The sequence below is a fragment of the Aspergillus thermomutatus genome, assembly GCF_002237265.1.
Source record: "Aspergillus thermomutatus strain HMR AF 39 chromosome Unknown NODE_38, whole genome shotgun sequence".
In the NCBI taxonomy this organism is placed as follows: Eukaryota; Fungi; Ascomycota; class Eurotiomycetes; order Eurotiales; family Aspergillaceae; genus Aspergillus; species Aspergillus thermomutatus.
In genome coordinates, this window is record NW_020798087.1 from 20,789 (window position 1) to 43,697 (window position 22,909).

At 51.5% G+C, this 22,909-nt stretch overlaps 10 protein-coding genes across 10 annotated transcripts; 7 read left to right on the plus strand and 3 right to left on the minus strand.

Annotated features, from left to right (window-relative positions):
- Positions 1–133: 133 nt before the first annotated feature.
- Positions 134–1,738, plus strand: CDV56_103119 (putative MFS maltose permease; the record flags this gene model as incomplete). The annotated part of the gene is made up of 1 exon (XM_026756738.1): positions 134–1,738. One exon carries the CDS (start codon positions 134–136, stop codon positions 1,736–1,738), a length of 1,605 nt encoding a protein of 534 aa, XP_026616588.1.
- A 223-nt stretch (positions 1,739–1,961) lies between these two features.
- CDV56_103330 (putative integral membrane protein) lies at positions 1,962–5,516 on the plus strand (the record flags this gene model as incomplete). Its single annotated transcript, XM_026756949.1, has 6 exons — positions 1,962–2,447; positions 2,605–2,759; positions 2,930–3,074; positions 3,251–3,275; positions 3,327–3,468; positions 3,518–5,516. 6 exons carry the CDS (start codon positions 1,962–1,964, stop codon positions 5,514–5,516), a joined length of 2,952 nt encoding a protein of 983 aa, XP_026616589.1.
- A 316-nt stretch (positions 5,517–5,832) lies between these two features.
- CDV56_103732 (uncharacterized protein) lies at positions 5,833–7,587 on the plus strand (the record flags this gene model as incomplete). Its single annotated transcript, XM_026757351.1, has 3 exons — positions 5,833–6,626; positions 6,673–7,123; positions 7,174–7,587. 3 exons carry the CDS (start codon positions 5,833–5,835, stop codon positions 7,585–7,587), a joined length of 1,659 nt encoding a protein of 552 aa, XP_026616590.1.
- Positions 7,588–7,591: 4 nt separating this feature from the next.
- On the minus strand, positions 7,592–9,108 carry CDV56_103914 (pepsin-like aspartic protease; the record flags this gene model as incomplete). Its single annotated transcript, XM_026757533.1, has 3 exons — positions 7,592–8,496; positions 8,546–8,870; positions 8,917–9,108. 3 exons carry the CDS (start codon positions 9,106–9,108, stop codon positions 7,592–7,594), a joined length of 1,422 nt encoding a protein of 473 aa, XP_026616591.1.
- Positions 9,109–9,610: 502 nt separating this feature from the next.
- Positions 9,611–11,754, minus strand: CDV56_104113 (fungal specific transcription factor domain-containing protein; the record flags this gene model as incomplete). The annotated part of the gene is made up of 2 exons (XM_026757732.1): positions 9,611–11,648; positions 11,714–11,754. The coding sequence occupies 2 exons, from the start codon at positions 11,752–11,754 to the stop codon at positions 9,611–9,613; spliced, it is 2,079 nt and encodes a 692-aa protein (XP_026616592.1).
- A 390-nt stretch (positions 11,755–12,144) lies between these two features.
- CDV56_104366 (uncharacterized protein) lies at positions 12,145–13,128 on the plus strand (the record flags this gene model as incomplete). The annotated part of the gene is made up of 1 exon (XM_026757985.1): positions 12,145–13,128. One exon carries the CDS (start codon positions 12,145–12,147, stop codon positions 13,126–13,128), a length of 984 nt encoding a protein of 327 aa, XP_026616593.1.
- Positions 13,129–13,977: 849 nt separating this feature from the next.
- CDV56_104536 (uncharacterized protein) lies at positions 13,978–14,355 on the plus strand (the record flags this gene model as incomplete). Its single annotated transcript, XM_026758155.1, has 2 exons — positions 13,978–14,235; positions 14,287–14,355. The coding sequence occupies 2 exons, from the start codon at positions 13,978–13,980 to the stop codon at positions 14,353–14,355; spliced, it is 327 nt and encodes a 108-aa protein (XP_026616594.1).
- Positions 14,356–14,472: 117 nt separating this feature from the next.
- CDV56_104586 (uncharacterized protein) lies at positions 14,473–16,313 on the minus strand (the record flags this gene model as incomplete). The annotated part of the gene is made up of 4 exons (XM_026758205.1): positions 14,473–14,756; positions 14,823–14,925; positions 14,977–15,436; positions 15,490–16,313. The coding sequence occupies 4 exons, from the start codon at positions 16,311–16,313 to the stop codon at positions 14,473–14,475; spliced, it is 1,671 nt and encodes a 556-aa protein (XP_026616595.1).
- Positions 16,314–16,627: 314 nt separating this feature from the next.
- On the plus strand, positions 16,628–18,182 carry CDV56_104758 (amidohydrolase; the record flags this gene model as incomplete). Its single annotated transcript, XM_026758377.1, has 3 exons — positions 16,628–17,026; positions 17,073–17,406; positions 17,470–18,182. The coding sequence occupies 3 exons, from the start codon at positions 16,628–16,630 to the stop codon at positions 18,180–18,182; spliced, it is 1,446 nt and encodes a 481-aa protein (XP_026616596.1).
- Positions 18,183–21,352: 3,170 nt separating this feature from the next.
- Positions 21,353–22,815, plus strand: erg13A (putative hydroxymethylglutaryl-CoA synthase; the record flags this gene model as incomplete). Its single annotated transcript, XM_026758755.1, has 4 exons — positions 21,353–21,364; positions 21,415–21,517; positions 21,564–22,627; positions 22,678–22,815. 4 exons carry the CDS (start codon positions 21,353–21,355, stop codon positions 22,813–22,815), a joined length of 1,317 nt encoding a protein of 438 aa, XP_026616597.1.
- Positions 22,816–22,909: the final 94 nt, after the last annotated feature.

A 22,909-nucleotide genomic window follows, 5' to 3' on the forward strand; every position in this document is an offset into this window, starting at 1 on the left:
CTTGACGTTTTCTGGCGCATCTTGAGAGCAGGCCGGAGCTCATGATATGCACAGCATGACTGCAGTAAAATGAATATAAATAGAGGCATCTGTCTGGGGTCTTCATGCCGTCCTGCAAGAATTCAGTCGCAATATGACCACGTCCAATAACCCAGACACTATGGAGGGAGAAAAGCCCCGAGCTCTCGTGGAGGGCAAGCAAGCTGCCCGCAAAGAACAGTCCATGACGCTCTGGCAAGCGATTCGCTTGTACCCGAAGGCCGTGGGCTGGTCTGTCCTCCTCTCGTCGACATTGATCATGGAAGGATACGATCTGGCGCTGCTGGGCTCCATGTACGCGTCTCCGGCGTTCAATAAGAAATATGGGCTTCAGTCTGCGTCCGGCAAATGGACGGTCCCAGCGTCGTGGCAATCAGCCCTCTCGAACGGGGCCCGAGTGGGCGAAGTCTTCGGATTGCTCATCAACGGTCTGATTTCGGAACGGCTGGGATACCGCTGGACAATGGTTTCTGCGCTGGCGGCCATGAACGCGGTGGTCTTCCTCTTCTTCTTTGCCGTCAATGTCAAAATGCTCCTCGCTGCAGAGATTCTGGCCGGTATTCCCTGGGGCATCTTCCAGACTTTGCCTGCCGCCTACGCCTCAGAAGTGTGTCCTGTTGTCCTCCGTCCGTACTTGACGACCTTCATCAACATGTGCTGGGTGATTGGGCAGTTCGTCGCGGTGGGTGTGAATCGCGGATCCATACAACGAGCGGACCAGTGGGCGTACCGGATTCCCTTTGCGGTGCAGTGGGCATGGCCACTCCCGATCCTTATTGGAATCCTCTTCGCACCTGAATCGCCCTGGTGGCATGTCCGACGGGGTAATCTCCAAGGTGCGAAACGAGCCCTGCAGCGGCTTACTTCATCCAACGATCCGAACTTCGACCCTGATGAGACCATCGCCATGATCCAGCATACGAACGAGCTGGAAAAGACGCTGGCGAGCGGCACAAAATACACCGATTGTTTCAAGGGGACGAACCTGCGCCGAACAGAAGTTGTCTGTGTGGTTTGGCTTGTCCAGACATTATGCGGGCAGAACCTCATGGGCTACTTTGCGTACTTTTGCGTCCAGGCCGGTCTGCCGACGGTGCATTCCTTTGATCTCTCGCTGGCGCAATATGCCCTCGGCTTCATTGGTACCGCGGGATCGTGGTTTCTAATGACCTACGCGGGTCGTCGAACACTGCACGTCTGCGGTCTGGCAAGCTTGTTCACCCTGCTCGTCATCACAGGTAGTCTTTCCTTTGCGCCGGAAGATAATAGCGCGGCCAAGTGGGCGATTGGTGCGATGTTGATTATCTTCACTTTCTGCTACGACTTTACCATCGGACCCGTGACGTACTCGTTGGTGTCGGAACTCTCTTCCACCCGGCTCAAGGCCAAAACAATCGTGCTGGCTAGAGTCGGATACAACGTGAGTAATATCGTGGTCAATGTGCTCACAAACTATCAGCTCAACTCAGCGGCTTGGAACTGGGGTGCCCGCAGCGCATATTTCTGGGCGGCAACATGCCTCGTCAGTTTGGTCTGGTCATATTTTCGCCTGCCGGAGCCCAAGGGAAGGACGTATGAGGAATTGGATCTGTTGTTCGAGCAAGGAGTGTCGGCGCGCAAGTTCAGAGAGACGGCGGTAGATCCGTACGAGGGGGAGGGGGGACACATGGAGGTGCGAGAGGAGCATCACAAAGACTGATTCGAATTGTATGTATCATTTGTTTGTATTATCTACTTGAAAATCAAAGTGACTAATGTCCTGAAACACTTTCCTGTGGCCTGATCCATCCCTGCATAGCGTTGCATTAGGGCTTACGCTGGCTCCACCTGTTTCTCGCATTGTAGTATTTAATCCCGCTCCATCCTTGACTTCCTTAACAATTCAGTCTTCTACTTGATTGACGCACACAGAATTAAGCTTCATGGCCTCCGGACTCATTTTCGATCCCCTTCAGCTACTCCGCGTTGCGCCATTAGCTACCAGCACAGGAAGTCTTGTCCATGCCCTGGTCGAGCTGTTCTCCAACTCGGCCTTCCTCCATCCGTCTATCCGGAAATCCTCCGATGCTGTCCTGCCGAAATGGTACGCGTATATCTTCAATCGCCAGATCGTCTCCGTCCTTGCGCTTAATCTAGCCACCATCTCCGCCGGTGTATCGAATATTCTGTTGAGTCGGTCGCGCAGCGCCCTGCCCCTGTCACGCACCACGTTCTACTGGGCCGGCGTTGCGGGTGCGGTGGCGCATCTATTCTTTGTGCCGTTTGTGGCGCCTCGGATTCAACGTATAGTCGAGGACAGCAACGAGAATGGGGCAACGGTGGAGATGGAGGAGTGGCTGGGATTTCATCGGATCAGGATGTTAGTTGCAGATCTACCGGCGTGGTTGGCCTTTGCAGGAGCTGTCATGGTAGTATAATCATCTATCAACAATGGGATATGTCCAGAGTCTTTTATGCCAAGATGTTCGTGAACGCCTGCAAATCCGGCACGGCCATCCATAGACAGCGGTAGAGTGTTTGTCAAAAGTCCATTCCTGCTTCGAGTTAACCTGTTCGATTTCATAGTTCTGGAACGACATGGCAGCCGGTTTGAGATTTCAAAATAAAGACTCCAGCTTGGAGTGGGGTGAGTCTGGACAGAAATGTATCGACGTGGGCTGTGCTCTGGCCCGACATATCCCACGCGGTCTGCTCTTGATGGGGAAGCCGGGCTATTTCAGGTGACGGGTAACATCAAGAATAACTAGCGGAAATGTCGATTGCAAGCACGAGAACTAATCAATGAGATTACAAGCCTTTGTTTTGCTCATAACTGGTCCATGCGGGATTCGCGGCTTTACACACGGCGCTCTTTTAGGGAGGTCATTGTTGAGACTGAATCACTCAACAGATTCGCGATCGACAATCCTAGTACTGAGCTGTTCAAGCCACCGAGTCAAAGACGAATGAAGATTGAGCTTGACGGGCCGCTTTCTTCCAAGCGTCGAGCCGGTCCCCGCGGAGACTGGTTGGCGTCCGTTGGCGCTGACCTGAATGTCCTGATGGGCGTAGAAAAGAGGCTATGTTATGACTATCTACCCTTCTCTGGGCCAGTAGGATTTTGTTTGGCACCACTTGGAATCTCCAAAAATCTGAAAGTTTGGCACTAAACATCAGCCGCAGTCCTCCATATCCAAGCGCCGAAGTTTCCCTTAAATGACACCGTGGCCAGGGAGCCCAGATTGCTCATGGGCTATGTACGGTGAGGTTCAGCCTCAATTTCGTGTTCGGGTTGATCTGAACTATAGCCGCACACTGGTATCTGTATCTGTCACTTGTGAGCGCTCAATCACCCAAGATGGCTTCTAATCGTCTGATGGTCCTGATGGAACAGGCGAGACAAGCTGCCACATTTGATCCGATTAAATTGACACAGATAATCTATGATGGGTATGTCGATGCGATCCTATGTTCGGACTTCCCTTATTAATCTATGCAGAGAAGAGAATGTGTCCTGCCGACGAGCGGCCTTCCAACGCGTCGAATCGGCTCTGGAGCTGACAGATGATATGAAGCTACCAAACATCTACTCCGGACTGGACCGGACGGGACTGTATCTGGAAGGGGTTCGTCGGGGGCGTGCAATCATCGATGATATGATCCTATATAATCATAAACAATTTGAGAATCTGACAGAGCGATATCAGCTCACCAACTCCACTCCATTTGGCCTGAGCTTCCTCATGTTTCGCAGAACAATTGAGCTTCAGGGGACACTGGAACAGAAGGAACATTGGCTCCCCCTGATCGACCAGATGAAGGTCAATGGCTGCTACGTGCAGACGGAGCTGGGCCATGGAAGTCACGTCCGTGGGATCGAAACCACGGCCACATTCGACCCGGACACAGACGAATTTGTCATTCACTCCCCTACCCTTACAGCGACCAAATACTGGCCTGGCGGGCTGGGGCTCAGCTGCTCGCACGCGGTGGTGGCAGCGAAATTGCTTATCCGAGACAAAGACCAAGGTATGCATTGGTTCGTGGTGCAGATCCGCTCCTTGGACGACTTCGCTCCGGCGCCTGGTATCGAACTGGGGGATGTGGGAATAAAGATGGCGTATAACGGAACCTGTAACGGATATGCACGCTTCGATCATATGCGAGTCCCACGCAGCAGTCTTTTGGCTGCACATGCCCAGGTGCTCTCCGACGGGTCATATATCCGGTCTGATGATAACGGTCAGCATTTCTCGAAGCAGGTCTACTCCACCATGCTCCAAGTACGACGGGTGATCATTGAATGGGCAGCATTTGGACTGGCACAGCCACTGACCGTGGCGACGCGATACGCAGTGGTGCGGGAGCAGGGGGTACCAATGTTCTCTGATCCCAGAGCACCCGAGGTCGCGATTGTGGCTTACAAGTCGCAGCACTACCGTCTACTGACGCTGGTCTCCCAAGCATATGCCACGCTCTTTGCTTTCAAAGAGTTCGATGACAAGTTCTCGGACTTTCAGCGAGAGAAATCGCAAGGCAACCTTGGTCGACTTCCGTTCATCCATGCGCTCAGTACAGGATTCAAAGCTTGGGCAACAAATACTGCAGCTGCGGGAGCCGAAGAAGCGCGCAAAATGTGTGGAGGGCAGGGATATGTGGCTCTGTCTGGACTCCCCGAGATGGTGGCGACTGCCTGTGTCACGGCAACTTTCGAGGGGGAAAACTACGTGATGTGGCAGCAGTTGATGCGATATCTGTTCAAACAGATCAACGTAATGCAAGCCGGAGGGATAGTTGATTCGGATATGATAGAGTGCCTGCGCGAGTTCAAGCAATACCTTCAAAGTGACGCAGAGTGTTCCTATCTCAAGACGATCACGGCAAACCAACTCTTAGCGCCGTCTACTCTTCGGTCCATATTTCAACATCACTATCACAGACTCCTCGCCGGTGCATATACTGCGTATACCCAAAAAGCGCAGGTATCCTCTGCCGCAGAGGCGTGGAATTCTTGTCTGATGCGCCTTCTGCCCGCGGCACATGCATATACAGAATACTTCGTCCTGCAGTCTATGCAACGGCGGGTGGAGATGATCCGGACATCTGAGCCCAGCCTATTTCCCGTCCTGTCCCGACTGTCTGAGTTGTTTGCGTTGACAAACATCACTAGCTCCGTCTCCTCGTTCCACGTCATTCCCTTTGCGGAAGACGGGGTATTAACCTCGAATCAGTTCGATGAAATGCGGATGCGCATTGATGAAATCCTCTCTGAGCTTCTCCCTGATCTCATCGCCCTTACAGATGCATGGGATTTCACTGATGCCAGTCTGAACAGCGCATTGGGGTGTCGAGATGGAAATGTATATGAGCGGTTGATGAGCTGGACCAGACAGCTGCCCGTCAATACGCAAGATTTGGCAAAGCATGCTTGGGGGATGCGAGGTGGCATTCAAGACTTTCTCAAGAGAGAACTACAAAGGCCCAAAGCCATGCTGTAATTCATCAGTTGGGCTCACAATCTGGAGACCAAGATAGCTCTTCCCTAAGTTCAGTCAGCATTTATGTCTTGATAATGGCGTCCAATGACTATAAACTCTAACTCCAGCGCCGGTTACTTGCCCTCTGTGCCTGCTCGTCAGAATTAGACCATACTGCTCTAAAAACTTCTGGTCTCGACTCATTGCCTTTGTCCTTTGTATATTTAATCTTGGCGCGGGATGACTCGGAAACCCCCACGTCTTCTCCGTTTTTCAACCCTCCCCACAATTTCCCTTCAATCATGCAACAGCAGTCTTAAGCAATCAGACCTACAGGATGCCCCGCGACACACAGATGGTCAAGCAAGCCTGCGATGCCTGTCGACGTCGGAAGGTCAAATGCAATGCCCAAAGACCTTGCAGCCAGTGTCGATCGGCCCGGCTAAACTGTCGAACATCGCTGATCCGACGGAAGAAAGGACGGCAGGGCCAGTCGGCCAACGTTCTCACTGAACTGCGCACACAGAATGCTCAAGAAAATGAGCCATCTAACCCTACGATTGCAAGTCCAACAGTGGCCGATTCTCCTGTGGCTTCAAGTAGCGGACGATGTCGATTTGCGCGCAAGGAAAATCTCCTTCCTGGGGAGCTGATCCGGGATTGCTCCGAGTACTTCTTCGCGCGCATGCAAGGCACAGTTCCCATTCTACAGGCGGAAGTTTTCCAGAGATACGTGGACCAGATGGATCATTGTATTCATGCGTATTGCTTGGTGGTTTCCTTTTGTGCCTTTGTCATGATGCAGACGGGGTATTCCTCATCCCAAGCTGCAGGCTCGAGGTGGGCCCAGAGTATGGACACTGGGCGCGAATTGCTCGATGAAGCGACTGAGGCGCGGAGGCATCTTGATCCGCTCACTCGTCCTGTCCGGCAGAGCATCACCATCGCTTTTCTTTTGTACGGCTGTCATATTGCGCTGGGGAACCAGCGCCATGCGTACTATTTCCTGCGGGAAGCCACCACCTTGTACACGGCTGGCATGCTGGATACTCAATCAGGCACATTAAACGGCGATGAAGCAGATTCCTCCTTGGCCGGCAAGCTCTTCTGGCTGCTTCTGATATCCGAACGGTACTTTCAGTCAATGACTCTCGTAGAATGCTACTAATCCGAACAGAGCCCATGCCATTCGAAGACATCGGCCCGTCACCCTACAAATTACCGCCAACAGTCCGGCTCTAGAAGATGCCTCACCTCAAGACGCAGCCGATATTGGATTTCGCTGTCTCGCTGACCTCTATCGCCCGTTCGACGAGTCGTTCCTCGGGCTCTGGAACGGTACGCATGCCACATGCTCCCGCGAGTCCCTCATCCGGCTCGACGAACATATTTGCAATGCTGTTCCTCCCGACCTCGAGCTTCCCGATATCCCAATGGCGGACCTCCGTGTCTCGCAGCAGTGGCTGCGAACCATGATCTGGCAGTTATCCACCACGGCGGGGTTTCTGTCCAGCAAAGCCAGCTATCCGTGCATGGAATTTCGGTATCCGCTGCAGATCGCCCGAGACCTCTCTTTGGCGACGTGGAAGTTGTCAACGCAGAGTATGGAAACTCATGGGATTGGACTGGTTGGTGGTTTTTTCTCTTCTTTCACGACAAGGCTGATTAGCCCTGACAGATCGAGAAAATCTTCGAAGTAGCCTGTACGCTCACCGATGTAATGGCTTGTCTATCGACGGTGGGACTGCGCTCGTCGGGGTTCAACCTAGGCCCGCAGGATTACTTGAAGCATTTCTTCTCGCTCGTGCACAGGCTCCCTGGTGGACGACAACGGTTTCTGCCATTGCTGTTGACAAAGGTGGGACAAACACTGCCGTCCATGCTGCAGCCCATTACGCAGCATCTGAATCTCCCAGCAGCTACCGTGGAGACTTCTGTACTGGCCCAGAAAGCCGACTCGGAGCTCTTTGGTGACATGTGGCCAGACGACCAATCGTACAGTGATTTCAACTTCGCTGAGATGAGTCGGATTGGAGACAAGACGCCGGAAATTGACGATTCGTTCATGCAGTATTTGCAATCAATTTCTTGATAGTCTACATGGCTATTACTTGTAACATCAAACGACAAACAATCAAGCCAGCAAAAAGCAACCTCACATCCATCTCCACACTACTCGCTATGCTGTTGTGTTTTCCCTCTCTTCCCGTCGCCAAAGGCACCGCAGTCGGCATATTCACGGCCGTGGTAGCTGGCGACGGCACCGGAGTGGCACCAGGCACTGCATCCTTGCCTGCCCCAATCTCGAGGATCGCATCCGCCCCGGGATTGAAATTGGTGTTGGTCATGGAGATCTCGCGATTGGCCAGATCAAACACGACATACGTGCTGCGGAGGAATGTATCACCCAGTACGGGGTTTCCACTGGTGCTTGTATAGATACCGAACACGCACAACACAGTGTTTCCGTCCATATCTATTCCGTTCAAAACGAGCTCGTGAATACTGACATCGATGCGGATACCGGAGAATTCGAACGTCAGAGTAATGTCCTTGTCTTTCATGGAGCACGGGAGAACCGGGACGCCATACACAGCGTTGTGTGTGACCCCAAGATCGGGGTAGATCTTGGTGGTGAGCGATTTGGGCAGATAAGTCACGCTTGCGCCTGAGTCGATGGTGACAAGAAGGGGGAATTCGGTATCTGGATATTTGGTTCTATTTGAAGCGGGCTGCTGCAGAGCAAGCCCGGTCAATATGACACGCAAGGACGTATACATGCCGCCAGCGGGCTCGAGGGGAATTGTCTGAAGCTGTCCCAGATACTTCGCCTTGTTCACGCCTCCAAAGAGAATCGTCCCGCTGTGGGAGGTTACGTCCTCCATCCAGAGACTGTACGCGGCCGACTTGATGTGACCAGCTTGCACCAGAGCTTGAGGGAAGTTGGGATACCCAGTGCGACTGACTTCAAGCGCAGGAAATGCAAGACCCAATGTTCCTCCTGATTGATAGTTAGTGCATGTTGATTTGGAATGCATGGAGAAGCGCACGATTTGAGGTACTCTCTTCTGCTATGCCGAACTGGAATTGTTTTAACATAACTCCCCCGAACTGAATTGTATCCTTGATATAGTCTCCCGTCGCCTTGGTGCCGTCATTATATGTGATGTTGAACTCGTGGTTGACGAATGTGTAGGTTCTTGATGAGCTATTGTCGTAGGTCCCATATCGTTCGCAGTCGTTCACCATGTTCTGGCAAAAGTTCGATGATTGAATATTGAACCAGGTGTCGCTGCTTCCAGTGTCTAGTACCACGGCGATCTCTTGCTCTGAGCTGCCAGCAGTGACATTGGCTGTGTATAGAGTCATAGCATGCTGTGTCATTAGTCTCGGGTATCAAAGGGAAGTCAAAGCGACATACCTCATTTAATAGCCCTTCGGATAGTATCGAGTTGCGCCTTCTCGATGGAGAGCGATGTATTTTGAGAATGTCATCGTTCTGTTGGCGGTCGAATCGAAGCCCAACAACAGCCGGGCTCTCCCCTTTGCGAAGAGTAATGGCATTACTTGTGTCGATGACAAAAGAGAGCAAAGACAACAATCCCTTTCTCATGATGTATATTCTCCATGTATAAGCCTAGTGCACTGCATAGGGTACTACATGTTTAATAGCGGGCTGAAATCTACGTTTGAAGTCATTTGCGGCTCAGCATCTAACGGTGTCAGAACATGTTGGGATTTTTCAGCCTTGCTCGACAGGCATAATCAATGCTGTTGTTACATTGTGTCCATAGTCGATCAGAGAGTCAAGGATGGAGTGGAGAACCAACATGGATGGTTTATCTTATTGGAAGTCGGATGCGGCGCAGCGATGAAATGACACTAAGCGCTCACTGCCCCTGACCGAATAGTGGAGATTCGGGAAATGATTTGTAATTGCATGAAATCAGTCGAGTCGCTTCTGACGGTCACAATAATCACAAGTAGTCCCTTCAGTGGCATGAGGCTGTTCAGTTGAGACACCAGGGGCTGTACTGTTGTGTCATTGCAGGGTCTCAGTTAGGGATCGATATGACACAATTGTTGTCAACGATCATTGCCAACCAAATACTAACTTAAGTAACATAACTAGCAGCCAAGGAGAAGATATCTTCTAGTCCCTCCGCACATTCCAAGCCAAGTGACACTGACAGAGGCTCTAGCGAGGGAGATTGTCCATTATCTCTATTCGCTCCACGGAAATCCATCGGCGGCCAGTCTCGAGTCGGCTCGGACTGTCGATCAGTCATCTGAAGCCGATCCTGCTCGCAGAAGCTGCGGATGATACCGACCAGATCCAAACCCACAATCCGGCTCGGCTCGGACGCGCTTTCTGTTGTTCTTATTCCCGGCAAGGCATCCTGCGATCGTGCACGCTTCCGAGCCAGCAGAGCCTCGAGGAGATGCACGCCCCGTCTGGCGATCATGTTGGAATCGCAGCGCGAAAGTATCTTGAGACCGTCCTGGACGAGCTGTCGATGCTGGTTGGTCTCCGGGTCGGTGATGGTGCGGCGGAAGAGGTCAAGGCAGAGGATGATCTGAACTGCATCAGTGATGTCATGAGCTGCAAGGAGAGAACCTACACTAGCCGTCACACTGAACGCTTGGTGAATCCACAGAACAGGTCCCCCGTCATGAATCGCGTCCTTCTGCTCCTTGATGATCGTTCTGGCTGCCGCAACGCAGGTCCGTCGCGTCCGCGCGAAGACGGGATTCGTGAAACTGAGCTCCAAGAATTTACGATGGATCATGATAATCTTGTGGGAGGAGCTGATGGCGAGACTGTGCCGGGCCCATGGGACAAACTGCGGCCATGACGGCTCCAGTGGCACGTTCTGAAGGTAGTAGGGGAGTCGTCGAGTGGCCAAGATACGCAGCTGACGGTCGTACTCCAGGACCCGCTGGTAGCGGGTGTAGAGGGTGTTAGCCGTGGTCATTTCATCCTGCAGCCGCGGCATAAGCGCAGCGATTTCAAAGAAGAACCGCGAGTAGCTGGTGTTGGAGGGTTCATCGTCTGACAGGGTGCGCATGTCATCGTCGCGGCAGTTCCGCGGTTTGGCCGTGTCGATGCAGGACCCATTGATCAGATAGCTCTCGGAGAACGGGATGGAGAACCAGTCTTGAATGCAGAGCTGACACCACACACGACGTCCTATCTCCCGGTCCACCAGACCCGGCGATGATTCATCTGTTTCGGACCCCAGCCTGTGCAGGCCCAGACTCTGCGCTATTCTCGTTGCTGATGCCAACAGAACAGACTGGGTGTTGGAGAAGCCGAGCAAGTGAGCCGCAAGGGTCAGTGTGGCGATAGCCTCGACGGAGTAGATGGAATGACACGCAGTGAAGTCTGCCTGATGCAGACAGGTGGTGACGGCTTTGAACCATCGCTTGGACAATCTTTCTTGTTCCCATTCTGGGAATCCCCACGCCTGCGCGGTGGCTCGCGGTGCGCAGGCTAGAGCACCGGTCAAGATGGCGAATAGCAGGGCGATCCATTGCAGATCAACCGAGGGGTGGTTTATCTGGCCGTTGACCGTAGTGTAAAAATCATCAAGATGGTTGCGGAAACTTATGGAATGAAAGGACCCGTGGTACCAGAGCACCAGACGGGTTGCCTGCTGTCTCCTCGGCAGCAGTATCTGGAGATATGCACAGGGAGACGTTCCCCCTGGGCTTCGATCGTCCCAAACATCTTCAGCTGCTACATCGCCGGGAGATTGATGCTCAAGGGCGTCTTTGCGGGCAACGACATCCCGGTAATCAGGGTTCTTACGACGACCCCAGGCAAGAAACTCTAGAATTGTTGCTGCGTCTTCGATCTCTAGTCGCTCAGGTCCGGATATATCGTTTTCGATGCATTCTTCTGTGGACGCAACGGATGGTGTGACAACAACTCCATTGTCTGTTCTTTCATTTTGCAGGACTGGTGATGTGACAGGCTGCTTACTGGAAGCGATTTGTTGCAATGTCGCTTCTAGCTCACGTACCCGGGCCTGGAGTCTTGAAACAACATCAAGGTCAACGATATCGGGGGAGTGGATATCGCCATCGCGTAGTAGAGGGCCCCGGTGGTTGAGTGTCGTGGAATCGCGCGGCCGAGCACAATGTGTATTCCTTTCTTGCTGTCAGCATCAAATGCAACCCATGATTGTTTGCATACCGTCGTGTACAATTCCTACATGGCAATACCTTGTCGCATTTGATCTTGCGACGAGTGCATTCCACGCAAGCCAGACGTTTTCGGTGGATGGTGCTCATGTTGAAATGTGTACGTACTTCATGAGAGAGAATATAAAGGAAGTGATAGAGAGACCGGAGGAGTTATCGGCCGCCTCGGCCGAGGATATCTACATTGAGTCGATGAAATAATGCCACTTATATCCCTCATATCACCTTATCCTCTATCTGCTCCGCTTTATATGCACAAATAACAAATCACCAAAGACGATAAGGCTCGGCCGAGGCGGGGTCGGCGGGCCAAGGGTTGGAATGTAGGATGGCCATGGTTCGTCTGGTAGAAGATGGTTCATAGGGTGAGAATGTATAAAGTATCAAATAACAGTTCTTTTTCGTCCAGTAGATCAAGCAATCCAACCTAAATATCATCAAGATGCAGACCCGCTACGTTGATCGTCCCATCCCCCGAATCTCCCTCCGCGACTTCGAATCGCGCATCGACCAAATCACCTCGGAGCTGGTGGACGCCGCTGAGAATGTAGGCTTCTTTACATTGACCGATCATGGCATTTCCACCCAGGAGATTGAGGAGATGTTCAGCACTGCAGAAAGCTTCTTCGCCCTGCCCGACGAGGTCAAAGCTACTGTCCCCTGGAACGCAAACAACGTCGGATGGGAGAAAAACTCGCAGATCCGTCCTTCGACAGGCCAGCCAGATACCAAGGAGTCGTATCAGCTGCAATTCGGCGAGAACATGACCAGCCTGTGGGTCAGCGACGAGCATCTCCCGGGGTTTAAGACCAAGTCCCTGGCGTTCATGCACGGCGTGCAACAGGTATCGGAGCAGTTGATGCGCTGTTTTGCCCGAGGACTGGGATTCGAGGAGGGCTTCTTCATCAAGTGTCATGATATCTCCCGGCCAGTGGAGCAGACCACCATGCGTCTACTGCATTACTTTGCTCTGCCCGAGGAGCCAAACGGCAAGACATATCACCGAGCCGGAGCGCATGCGGACTGGGATTTCCTGACTCTTTTGTTTCAAAAAGAAGGACAGAGCGGGCTGGAAATCTGTCCGGGTCGAGAAGTGGTCACCGAGTTTGGAATCGGTGATGAATGGACCAAAGTCGACGCCCGCACCGGGGACATTGTTTGCAACATCGGCGATCTGCTGATGTCCTGGTCTGACGACAGGTTCAAATCGACGTTTCACCGAGTGAAGGCGCCCTCAGAGAAGGGCGATTACTTTGGAGATCGGTACAGCATTGCATATTTCAACCAGCCCTGCAAGGACTCGCTGATCCAGGGACCGTTGAAGAAGTACCCAATGGTGACGGGAGAGGAATTCACTGCAAATGCGATGAAGAGGAACTTTGCTGCGTTGCAGGAGAAGCTGAAGACAATGGAGGTAGCTGCGTGATCTTCTGTTCTACTGTGTTCTTACTGAAAGAACCCAACTATATGAGTTAAAGCTATAAAAGCTAGATCTAAACAGCAAACAAGCTCTTATTTGCGTTTTGAAGAGCATTATGATAATTTATGCTGTTCTTTTCTCTTTATTTCTTTATCTACTAAACTTCTATAATTGGTCATGCATATTTTACAGGGCATGCCTTAACCCATTATTCTCCAGTGTTTAGGTGGTATATGGCAGTAGTATATATTTCTGCCTAAAGTTCGTACAGTTTTGCCACCCTGTCTACCATATCTACTGGTAATCACAATGGATATCCTCTTTCAATTACCAAAGGTACACACTTCCAAATCATGTTACTTGATAGCAGATTTTATGAATATCGATGCACAGAAAGGTAGTCTGTAGCCACCAGCCAGCCATGACATCATTCCAGCTCTATCCTAATCGATGGACCATTAACAAAAGGACAAGCCCTGGGCTATTCATCCCTACATGTCTATAATTATAGTAATATCATTGAAGTCCTTGTAGGGCAATATAGCTGTGGAATCGACGTAGTGATCTTCCCAAATGACGTGCGGGCGTTAACCCTCTCCTCTCAAAAGCTGTCACTTTCCTGCTGGAAGATGTAGATCCCTTGGCATACGTTGTGTGTCACCCACCCTGATCAAAGGATAGAGAGGACAAAGATAGAAGTTGGTATATGGACTATGTTATATAAACTACGACAATCTTGAGATAAAAATTGCTATTCACTATCATCCATTTCAAGCTGTGCCATCTTATCCAAATACCTACCTACTCAAGCCATTTCATTGAAGATCTACCAGAAGTACAACAACCACTATCAAAATGTTCCGCCGTCAACGTCCCACCACAACCACCACTCGTACCACCAAACCCAGTCTATTGACTCGTCTTCGTGGCCCTAATGCTCGCACTCGGACAGTCAAAACAAAGACTACCACGACCCGCCATGACGGCGCCTACGGTCGTACTAACGCCACTGCTCCGGCGCATCATCACCGTCGAAAGGTCACACTGGGAGACAAGGTGTCGGGAGCCATGCTGAAGTTGAAAGGGACTTTGACACATAGACCGGCAGTAAAGGTATTATTATTGCTGTTTATCCTGTCACAAGGATAGGCTGACTGGTTCTAGGCCGCTGGCACTCGTCGGATGCATGGCACTGATGGACGTGGAAGCCATCATCGTCGTGCTTATTATTGAAGAACTTTACCTATGAGCCATGATGAGATACCCAGATTATGACGTCTATCTGTACTATAGTGTATTTGTAACAAATTAATCTTGTTGAACTATATAATCCCTAAACAAATGCGTTCGCTATAGTGACCACGCTGTATAGACTGCACGAACATCAGTGTGACCGAAGAAAGATGTATCCCCGAGGCGAGTCTCCTCCTTCAGGATCGCATTGAGAATGACACCCACTACAGCCGCAATGATAAACGGTGTCTCCACAATCAGGTTAATGCCCTCCTCAAATCCCTGGAGATGAACATTGCTCCCACTGTAGGTCAACACGGAGCTGAACCACTTGGGCGACACAATGTCCATAAATCCAATCCCCAGTGCCACCGTGAGTATGAACCGGTTCCGTGTGTGAACTCAACCATGCCCAGAACGCGTACGCCAGCGACAGCGATTGTACTGTACAGGGAAGACCTGCATACCCCCGAGGACGGAAGAAGGAATGGAGCCAAAGACGGCGCCGAATTTGCCTAGAATGCCCATAACAATGAGCACAGCAGAAGCACACCATCCAGCTCGTCGACTCTGGACCGCTGTCAGCCTTTGTACGTTTGAGAAAGAATACGAAAAACCTACCGCACACCCCGTCAAGGATATGACACCGTTGTTCCCTGCTTGGCTCACCATCGGTAGCCCCGTTCCAAGGGCGCTGACTAAACTTCCCAGACCATCACACAGGATTCCTCCTTGAATCCGACTGTTGAATTCAGTTCCTTCAATGTCCACACGCGAGATCTCCGCCGTCGCCAGGATATCCGGCATGCAGCTGACAGCTTCGCAGATGAACATGATTAGCAAGGGCAGCACGAGTGCACTGTCCACAGACAGTTTGAATGTGTGCACCCAGAGAAAGGTTCCAATGGGTGCAGCATCAATACTTTCTCTCGACCAGTAGCCTGTTGCACCAGAAATGGTACATCCGACAGCCAGGCCCAGTATAATGGAAGCGGATCTCATCAAGGGCGATCCGAAGAATTCTGCCATGACAATGGTCACAAACACGCTGAAGCCCTGACCGATGAGCTTAGGATCGCCCCTGCACCGGATCAGCATGCTCATCTTCACTATAAGTGATTAGGCGCGACATACCATGGGAGGGGCTTGGGAGCGTAGATATCCGGACAAAGAGCATACATCCCGGAGCCACCATTACAGTTCGACCCTCCACCCCAGTTCTGCATCCCATTCGAGATGAGATACGCGCCAACGAGCACAAGCAAGCTCCCGGTGACAATTTTAGGGAAGATCCTGTTCAGGATCTTCGGCGGCACCAGCGACATCAGAATCTGGATCCAGACGGTACACAGCATCGTGCCCAGCATTGCACCCCAGGCCTCGGGACACGGAAGACGGGCCCCGCTACTGTCAGTTGGGCACGTTCCTTTCGCGTATCGCATGTCGGTATAGTTGAATGCGACCGCGAGGATGTCAAACGTTGGTCCAACGACCGAGAGTAGACCGGTGCCAATATACAATGGTGTCTTGGTGATGTGGATTCGCGTGACTTGCAGTGCCGTGGCGATGCCGGTCGTGATGAAGGCGGCTGAGACAAGATACTGTGTCTGAGCAGAGTTGAGGTAAAAGGCACCCCCAGCAATGGCGAGAGGAGGGGATACCACCGATCCCACCATGGTCAAGGCGTGCTGGACGCCGAGGAGGATTGTCAAGAGGATGGGCACATTATCATTCAGCCCATAGAAGGGCGGCTCCACGCCTCGGTATTTCTTGTTGAGCGGCCAGATGTTGGGGGTAACGAGATACAGGTAGTCATAGTTGCCGACCCATCCATCTCGACTGGTAAGATAATGGCGAACTTGTTGCCATTTCGAGGGGCTTGCAATGGGAGAGATCTCTACGTCGGAGGAGTCTGAGTGGTCTTTTTCCGTCGGGGGATTCTTGATGAAAGCCATCATGTCGTCGGCTCTGAATTGCTATATAGAGATGAACCCCGGTCATGATGGGATCAATCCTCCTTCTATAGATCGGTAAACCGTATACCAAGGATCCCAGATAAAGTCCCCAGGTAGAGAATAATGGTGACGGTAGATATGCGATTGATAAACGACGACGCGATAATCCATGCCCTCTGAATGGCTGCTCCCTCGGCCGAGGTCGCTTATCGCCAAGACGATTTGGGGAAATTAGAAGCATTATATCTGCATTTGGTACCCGTTGATTTTAGAAGGTGAACAACTGTCGAATTCGAGTTATCGTGATCACTCTCCCCATGAAGCTCTTCCACAGCGCCACCATCATTACCGTCAACCCTGACCGGGAGATCATCCGCAATGGATACATTCTTGTCAATCGCTCACGCATCGAAGCTATAGGGAAATGTCCAGTTCCTGCAGATTTCACAATCGATCGATCGATCGACTGCACAGGAAAGATCATCATTCCCGGATTGATCAATACACATGCGCATCTCGTACAGTCGCTCCTTCGAGGCCTGGCCGAAGATCTGCCGCTGCACGAATGGCTTTGCGATGCCATCTGGCCCCTTGAATCCGTCTATGAGGAGCTCGATGGTTACCATGCTGCCCGGTTGACTATGGCGGAGATGCTGAAAACAGGCACCACATGCTTCCTCGATCCGATGTTGACGTATCAAGCGGGATTTGAAAATGTGTGCAACGCGGTGGGAGAAATGGGCATACGGGCTTGTTTGGTAGGGGCTTCAGAGATACTCCGACGGAAATAGGCTAATTAAGCAGGGCAAATTGGTCAAATTCCCCGAAACAAACCGGCAATTGTCCATCAGCGACCCTCGAGATCGAGATCTGATCTCCATGTCTATTCCCGCCCTGATCGACCGACATCGAGAGTTCCACGGGCAACATGATCAACGTCTGCATGTCTGGGCCGCCGCAGGGACTCCACGCGGTGCTCCCATGTCATTGTTCCAAGAGCTGGGCGATGCTTGTGTGACAAATGGCATCTCGCTCACAATGCATTGCGCAGAGGCGCCTCGAGACCTTGAAATTTACCGCGGAACCTACCACTGCAGTCCGATGTAGTTCATACGCGACACACACCTGTGCGGACAACCACTCTCGCAAAAGGCGTCAGCCAGAGATCCTGAGAAGCGGTCGCATAACCTCGTCCTGGCTCATATGGTCAACCTCGACTGCGATATCGATCTACTTCTCCTGGCCTCGACCAGAACCTCTGTGGCTCATAATCCCTCCTCGAACCTGAAGCTCGCGTCTGGAATCGCTCCTGTTCCTGCCATGCTCTCCGAACCATACAACATCAACGTTTCTCTCGGCACCGACGGTGCTCCATGCTCGAATCACTATGACATGATCCAAGAAATGCACCTTGCAGCTACTTTGCACAAAGGAGTCCATCACGATGCGAGACTGATTCCTGCCGAGACGGCGTTGGAGATGGCTACCATCAATGGTGCCCGGGCCTTGGGCCTGGAGGATGAGATTGGCAGTCTGGAAGTAGGGAAGAAGGCCGACTTTGTGGTACTAGATCCATACGGAAGAGGGGGACTTGGTGCTGCGCCGTGGCATTGGGAGGATGGGGACGGTGTAACAGCAGTAACCACGGTTGTGCATGGTTGTACTGGACGAGATGTGAATATGACAGTGGTGGATGGCGAAATTCTGGTGGAGGACGGGGTGTTGGTACATGGCGGGCTGGAGAGGGAGAGAGAAATCGTAACCAAAGCACAGAAGGCAATCAAGGGGATAAGAGGAAGGTGTAATGCGGACAGAGAAGAAGAGCTTAGTATCAAGGGGCAGCTGAGAAAGGGATGGAGGTATAGTACCTGATATGAGATTATCGCGTTGTTTAACCCGATTCGGCAATTCTTTCGCCCTGGATATCAAATTCCGCGAGGGCGGAAATAACAGCACGCACTTAAATACCACCCCAGAACCCCTAGCCAGATGATAAGAACTCAACATCAATTCCAGCAGGATCACTGAACCAGTAGACATTTCAATCGTATTAATATTGAAGATCAAAATGTCGTGCCACAATTGCCATTCCGAGAAACCCTCTCAATGCAACTCCACAGACCAATCTCTTACTGCACGTGCCCTTCGGTGGATGTCGGCGGTTCTCCCCGAGGGGTCCGCACTGCTGTCCAGTTCGTGCTGCTGGCTACCAGTTCGTTCCAAGACATAACCATGATTGACGTGCACTCAACTAACCGCGGTACAGACAGTTTTGGACTTTGTGTTTGCAGGTTCAGTGACCGCAGCAGGTATCCAGAAACTTCGTCCCTTCTTCTTGGCCGTCTCCGTCTTAACCCTGGCGTGGAGCATCAGTCGGCAAGGCTTCAACAAGCGCAACCTTCGACGAGCGATTATTTGCGCATGTCTACTAGCTTGGTCGCAGTATAACCAACGGACACAGGCTGCAAAGGGACATCACAGCTGTCATTGATTCCAAAGGAACCAGAGTACCAATTGTGGGTTACTTTGAGACTCACATGCTGGAGATGTGCTGATTGTCCGTTAGATAACGAGATCTCTATTGTGTACCAACATTCTGTTCAAGATATCACTATGTGACATTGAATTTCGCTTTAAGATATAAGACTGAGGTTCCTTGAGACGCCCCGTAGTGAGCATTCTTCAGCTAGTGAAGCAACAGCCTCCGCCGTGTTTCTGGTGGGATTGACATCGCGCCGTCAAGCCATCTGACTCTTCCCCAATCCTCTCCATCCCACCACCCCGTGCGCCATGTTCGTAATGGCTGCGTCTTTTATCAATTGAAGACCACATCAACACCCAGCGTCTATCCACCTCTCTGTCATCGTCTTACAGGGGGCGCTGAAAAGGAGCCATGAGAGATCGTCACTGCTCGAGACGCTGGTGATTCCACATCACGTATCCGATGCGGCGAAGCTGGCGATGTTCTTTGGCACAAATCAATTTAAAGCAGCAAGTATCCAGGTAGGCCCAGTGCCATGCCTCTTCGGGACCAGAGTTGCTGTCGGATGCAAACGACTTGCTCACAACTTCGGCACCTGTTCAGGCGTCAGATCTCCATAGAACGTGGATCCAAGGCCTTGTACACCGACCCTCTGCATGTATTCGAGGTCATTGGCCAAAAGCCAGTTTGAATAACGCGAGTTCCCAGTCGAGATGAGCCCGAGGTGGCTGTTGTAGTTGGATCTTGCGACAAATCGATGGAGATCCGCCAATCCTTTCAGCAGCTGGTCAAACAATTAGAGGTATGAGAGATTGTGCGACTGAGAGCTCCAACTCACCCCCCTCTTGTGCTGGCTTCCCACAGCAGCCTCCTATGTCTTGTTGCCCGCGAAATACATTTCAGCTTCTCGCTGAATGGGAGGAGATGAGCTCATGACAGCCGGGTCTGCGGGAGAAGTCATCTGGATGCTGTTATATCTCGGTGTCAGATGAAGGGAAGAGAAGAGAAGGAAGCAGGTCGATGAAAGGGCTTTATTTAGACCTATTCTCATATCTCGTGGGTGTTACTGCAGCAAGTGAATTCGGTCTTTTTGTGAGGATTATAAGGAAGTTACCGGTATAAGAGGTCACGGACATGAACTATAAGGGAACCTCTGAGACTCAGCTGGGAGCAGTGAAGTTATATGGCATTCTCAGACACAAGAGCATGGACAAGCAATAATAGTAAGTATGTCTAACAGATATTCAGACGTGAATAGATGCCCCATTGAGCTTCCTCTCAGGTCAATCTGAATATGGCAAAGCTGGAGCCGAAGATTAAAAACTGTTGCGGGAAAGCAATGCCTCCAAGTGTCAATAAGTCAGATACCACAGACAAGAACAAGACTATTGACTATGAGGGTATGCTGGCAGACATTGCAAAAGAAGAAATAAACAAACCGTCCCCCAAAAGGTGATTAACGAGAACGCATGATCTCCTTGATCCGGTCATTTTGCCGGCCATGAACAACACTTGGGTCATCCTGTGCTCTGTGACTTTGGTGAAGCTCGCAAGGAGGGACGTACAAGCATACATGGATCCAGTCTGTCCTCTACAGAGCGCCAGAGATCACCATGAAGAGGAACTGGTTACATAGCGCGGATATATGGAATTCTGCCTGTTGGGTGAGTAACCTGATCTTTCCAGTTATGAGCCGGCCGTGGCTGTGGAAAATAGACACTGAATCAACTGGAGAACAAGCATCTGTTTGATGGTCGAGACGATCAAGGGATATGCTCAGAACGGTACCATATCACGGAGATGGTTGAGTACCTCGGTCTTTGCTATTCCAATTTCAGAATGACAGCATCCTTTCGCCTTTAGTATTTAGAGACTGGGACTGGTAAGTGGCTCAGTAGGAGAGGAGCTCTTAAAAGATCCACGGCTCTCACCATAGATTTAGCCGCGATAAGTATTCTACAAAAGGATATCCGGGAAAATCTAGACTCAAATAATCCCTTCACAGTTGTGTCTTGCTTTCAATTATCTTACCATCCTGCGTCCTTTCTCTTGACTGTAGGGAAAATAGAGTTGTGAGGTGTTCAGCCAATTGGTACGGAGTAGCCAAGGACATCATTGTGCCCTACACAGTCGGTATCTTGAAACAACCACTACACATCCCATCTCTCCAATTCGAACTGTCATTCGATTTTAATTACATCAACTTGTCCATCTACTTGTGACACACTATTTCAGCTCAGGGGAATGTCCAATCTCGGTTGAAAGGACCAGGGACACGGTGCAGGATGATGCTCTAATGTACACTGTAGGACCCATCACAGCTGCCTGGCAGTTGAGCTCCTCAGCCCCCTCGTTGTAAGATGTTATGACTGGTATAAGTACAAGCTGTCTGTCCTGAAGCTGCTCTCCTTCATCGCCTTAATCCATTTTCTGCGTCCAAATTCAATTCATCAGTCGAATACTTGTCAAGACTAAGGTAACAGTCTTTCAACCAAGCCATGCCCTCCTCTGCTCGGAACGTAGGCATTAAAGCCCTCGAGATCTATTTCCCTAGTCGAGTATGTTCGCCTATGTGCGTTGTCTCTGCTGTTGCAGCTTAAAGCTTGGCTAACAGATGTGCAGTATGTCCCCCAGTCAGAGCTAGAGACATTCCTTGGAGCCAGTGCAGGGAAATACACCATCGGACTTGGCCAGCAGAACATGAGCTTCTGTGATGACCGCGAAGGTGAGCAACCATGCCGAAGAACAACCGTCAACAACTCACAGGCTAGATCTCTACTCCCTTGCCCTGACCGCTGTATCCTCCCTCCTGCGCAAATACTCGATCGACCCCAACACAATCGGCCGTCTCGAAGTTGGAACGGAGACTCTGCTGGATAAAGCCAAGTCCTGCAAGACGGTGCTGATGCAGCTGTTCGGAGACAACACTGATATCGAGGGCATCGATACATACAACGCCTGCTATGGCGGGACCAACGCCTTGCTGAATGCAGTAAACTGGGTCGAGTCTTCAGCCTGGGATGGCCGCGACGCCATCGTTGTGGCTGGAGATATTGCCCTGTACGATAAGCCAGCGGCGCGTCCAACGGGTGGTGCAGGCTGCGTGGCAATGCTCATCGGTGCGGATGCCCCTCTGGTGCTGGAGCCGTTCCGGGGCTCCTGCATGAAGCACGTCTATGACTTCTACAAGGCGGATTTCAAATCCGAGTACCCGCTGGTCGACGGGCAGTTTTCCAACACCTGCTACCTGGGCGCACTGGACCAATGCTACCAGCGGTATCAGGTCAAGCAGCGTGCCCGGAACGAGGCAAAGACAAATGGGACCGCCATCAGTAACGGCCACAAGGGCAGTTTCCTGGATACTTTTGACTATTTCGTCTTCCATGCGCCAAACTGCAAGCTGGTGTCCAAGGGCTATGGTCGGCTGCTTTTCAACGACTTCAAATTGGAGCCGGGATCGTTTGACGAGGTGCCGGCACAAGCCCAAGAACTCGACTTTACCGCGTCGCTGACCGACAAGGGCCTGGAGAAGCTGTGCATCAGCCTCACCAAGGACCGATTCCTCGAGCGCGTAGAGCCGTCATTGACCGTCCCGACCAACTGCGGCAACATGTACACCGCCAGTGCGTATTCAGGCCTCATCGGCCTGATCAGCAACGTCCCCAGTGACCGACTGCAGGACAAACGCATTGGAGTGTTCAGCTACGGCAGCGGTTTGGCGAGCACATTGTTCAGCTTCCGTGTCAAGGGCGATACCAGCGAGATGGCTCAGAAGATCGACTTGCATGAACGCTTGAGTGCTCGAACGGCAGCGTCGCCTGGATTCTATGATCAGGTGAGTGGGTTTTATGATGGATGCTTCTGATCATGGGCTGACTAGGGTAGATGTGTAAACTCCGCGAAAAGGCATATCAGCAAAGGAACTACACTCCCGAGGGAAGTGTCGAGAGCCTTGCCCCGGGAACCTACTTCCTGGTGCATGTGGACGATGTATACCGACGAAAGTATGAGATGAAGCCATAATTGAGCGAGAGGAGAACACTGAGATCACTTCTCTTCGACTGGCCAATAGGACACTTCAATGAAAAGGACATTTGATTGGAAGCACGGCAAAAGA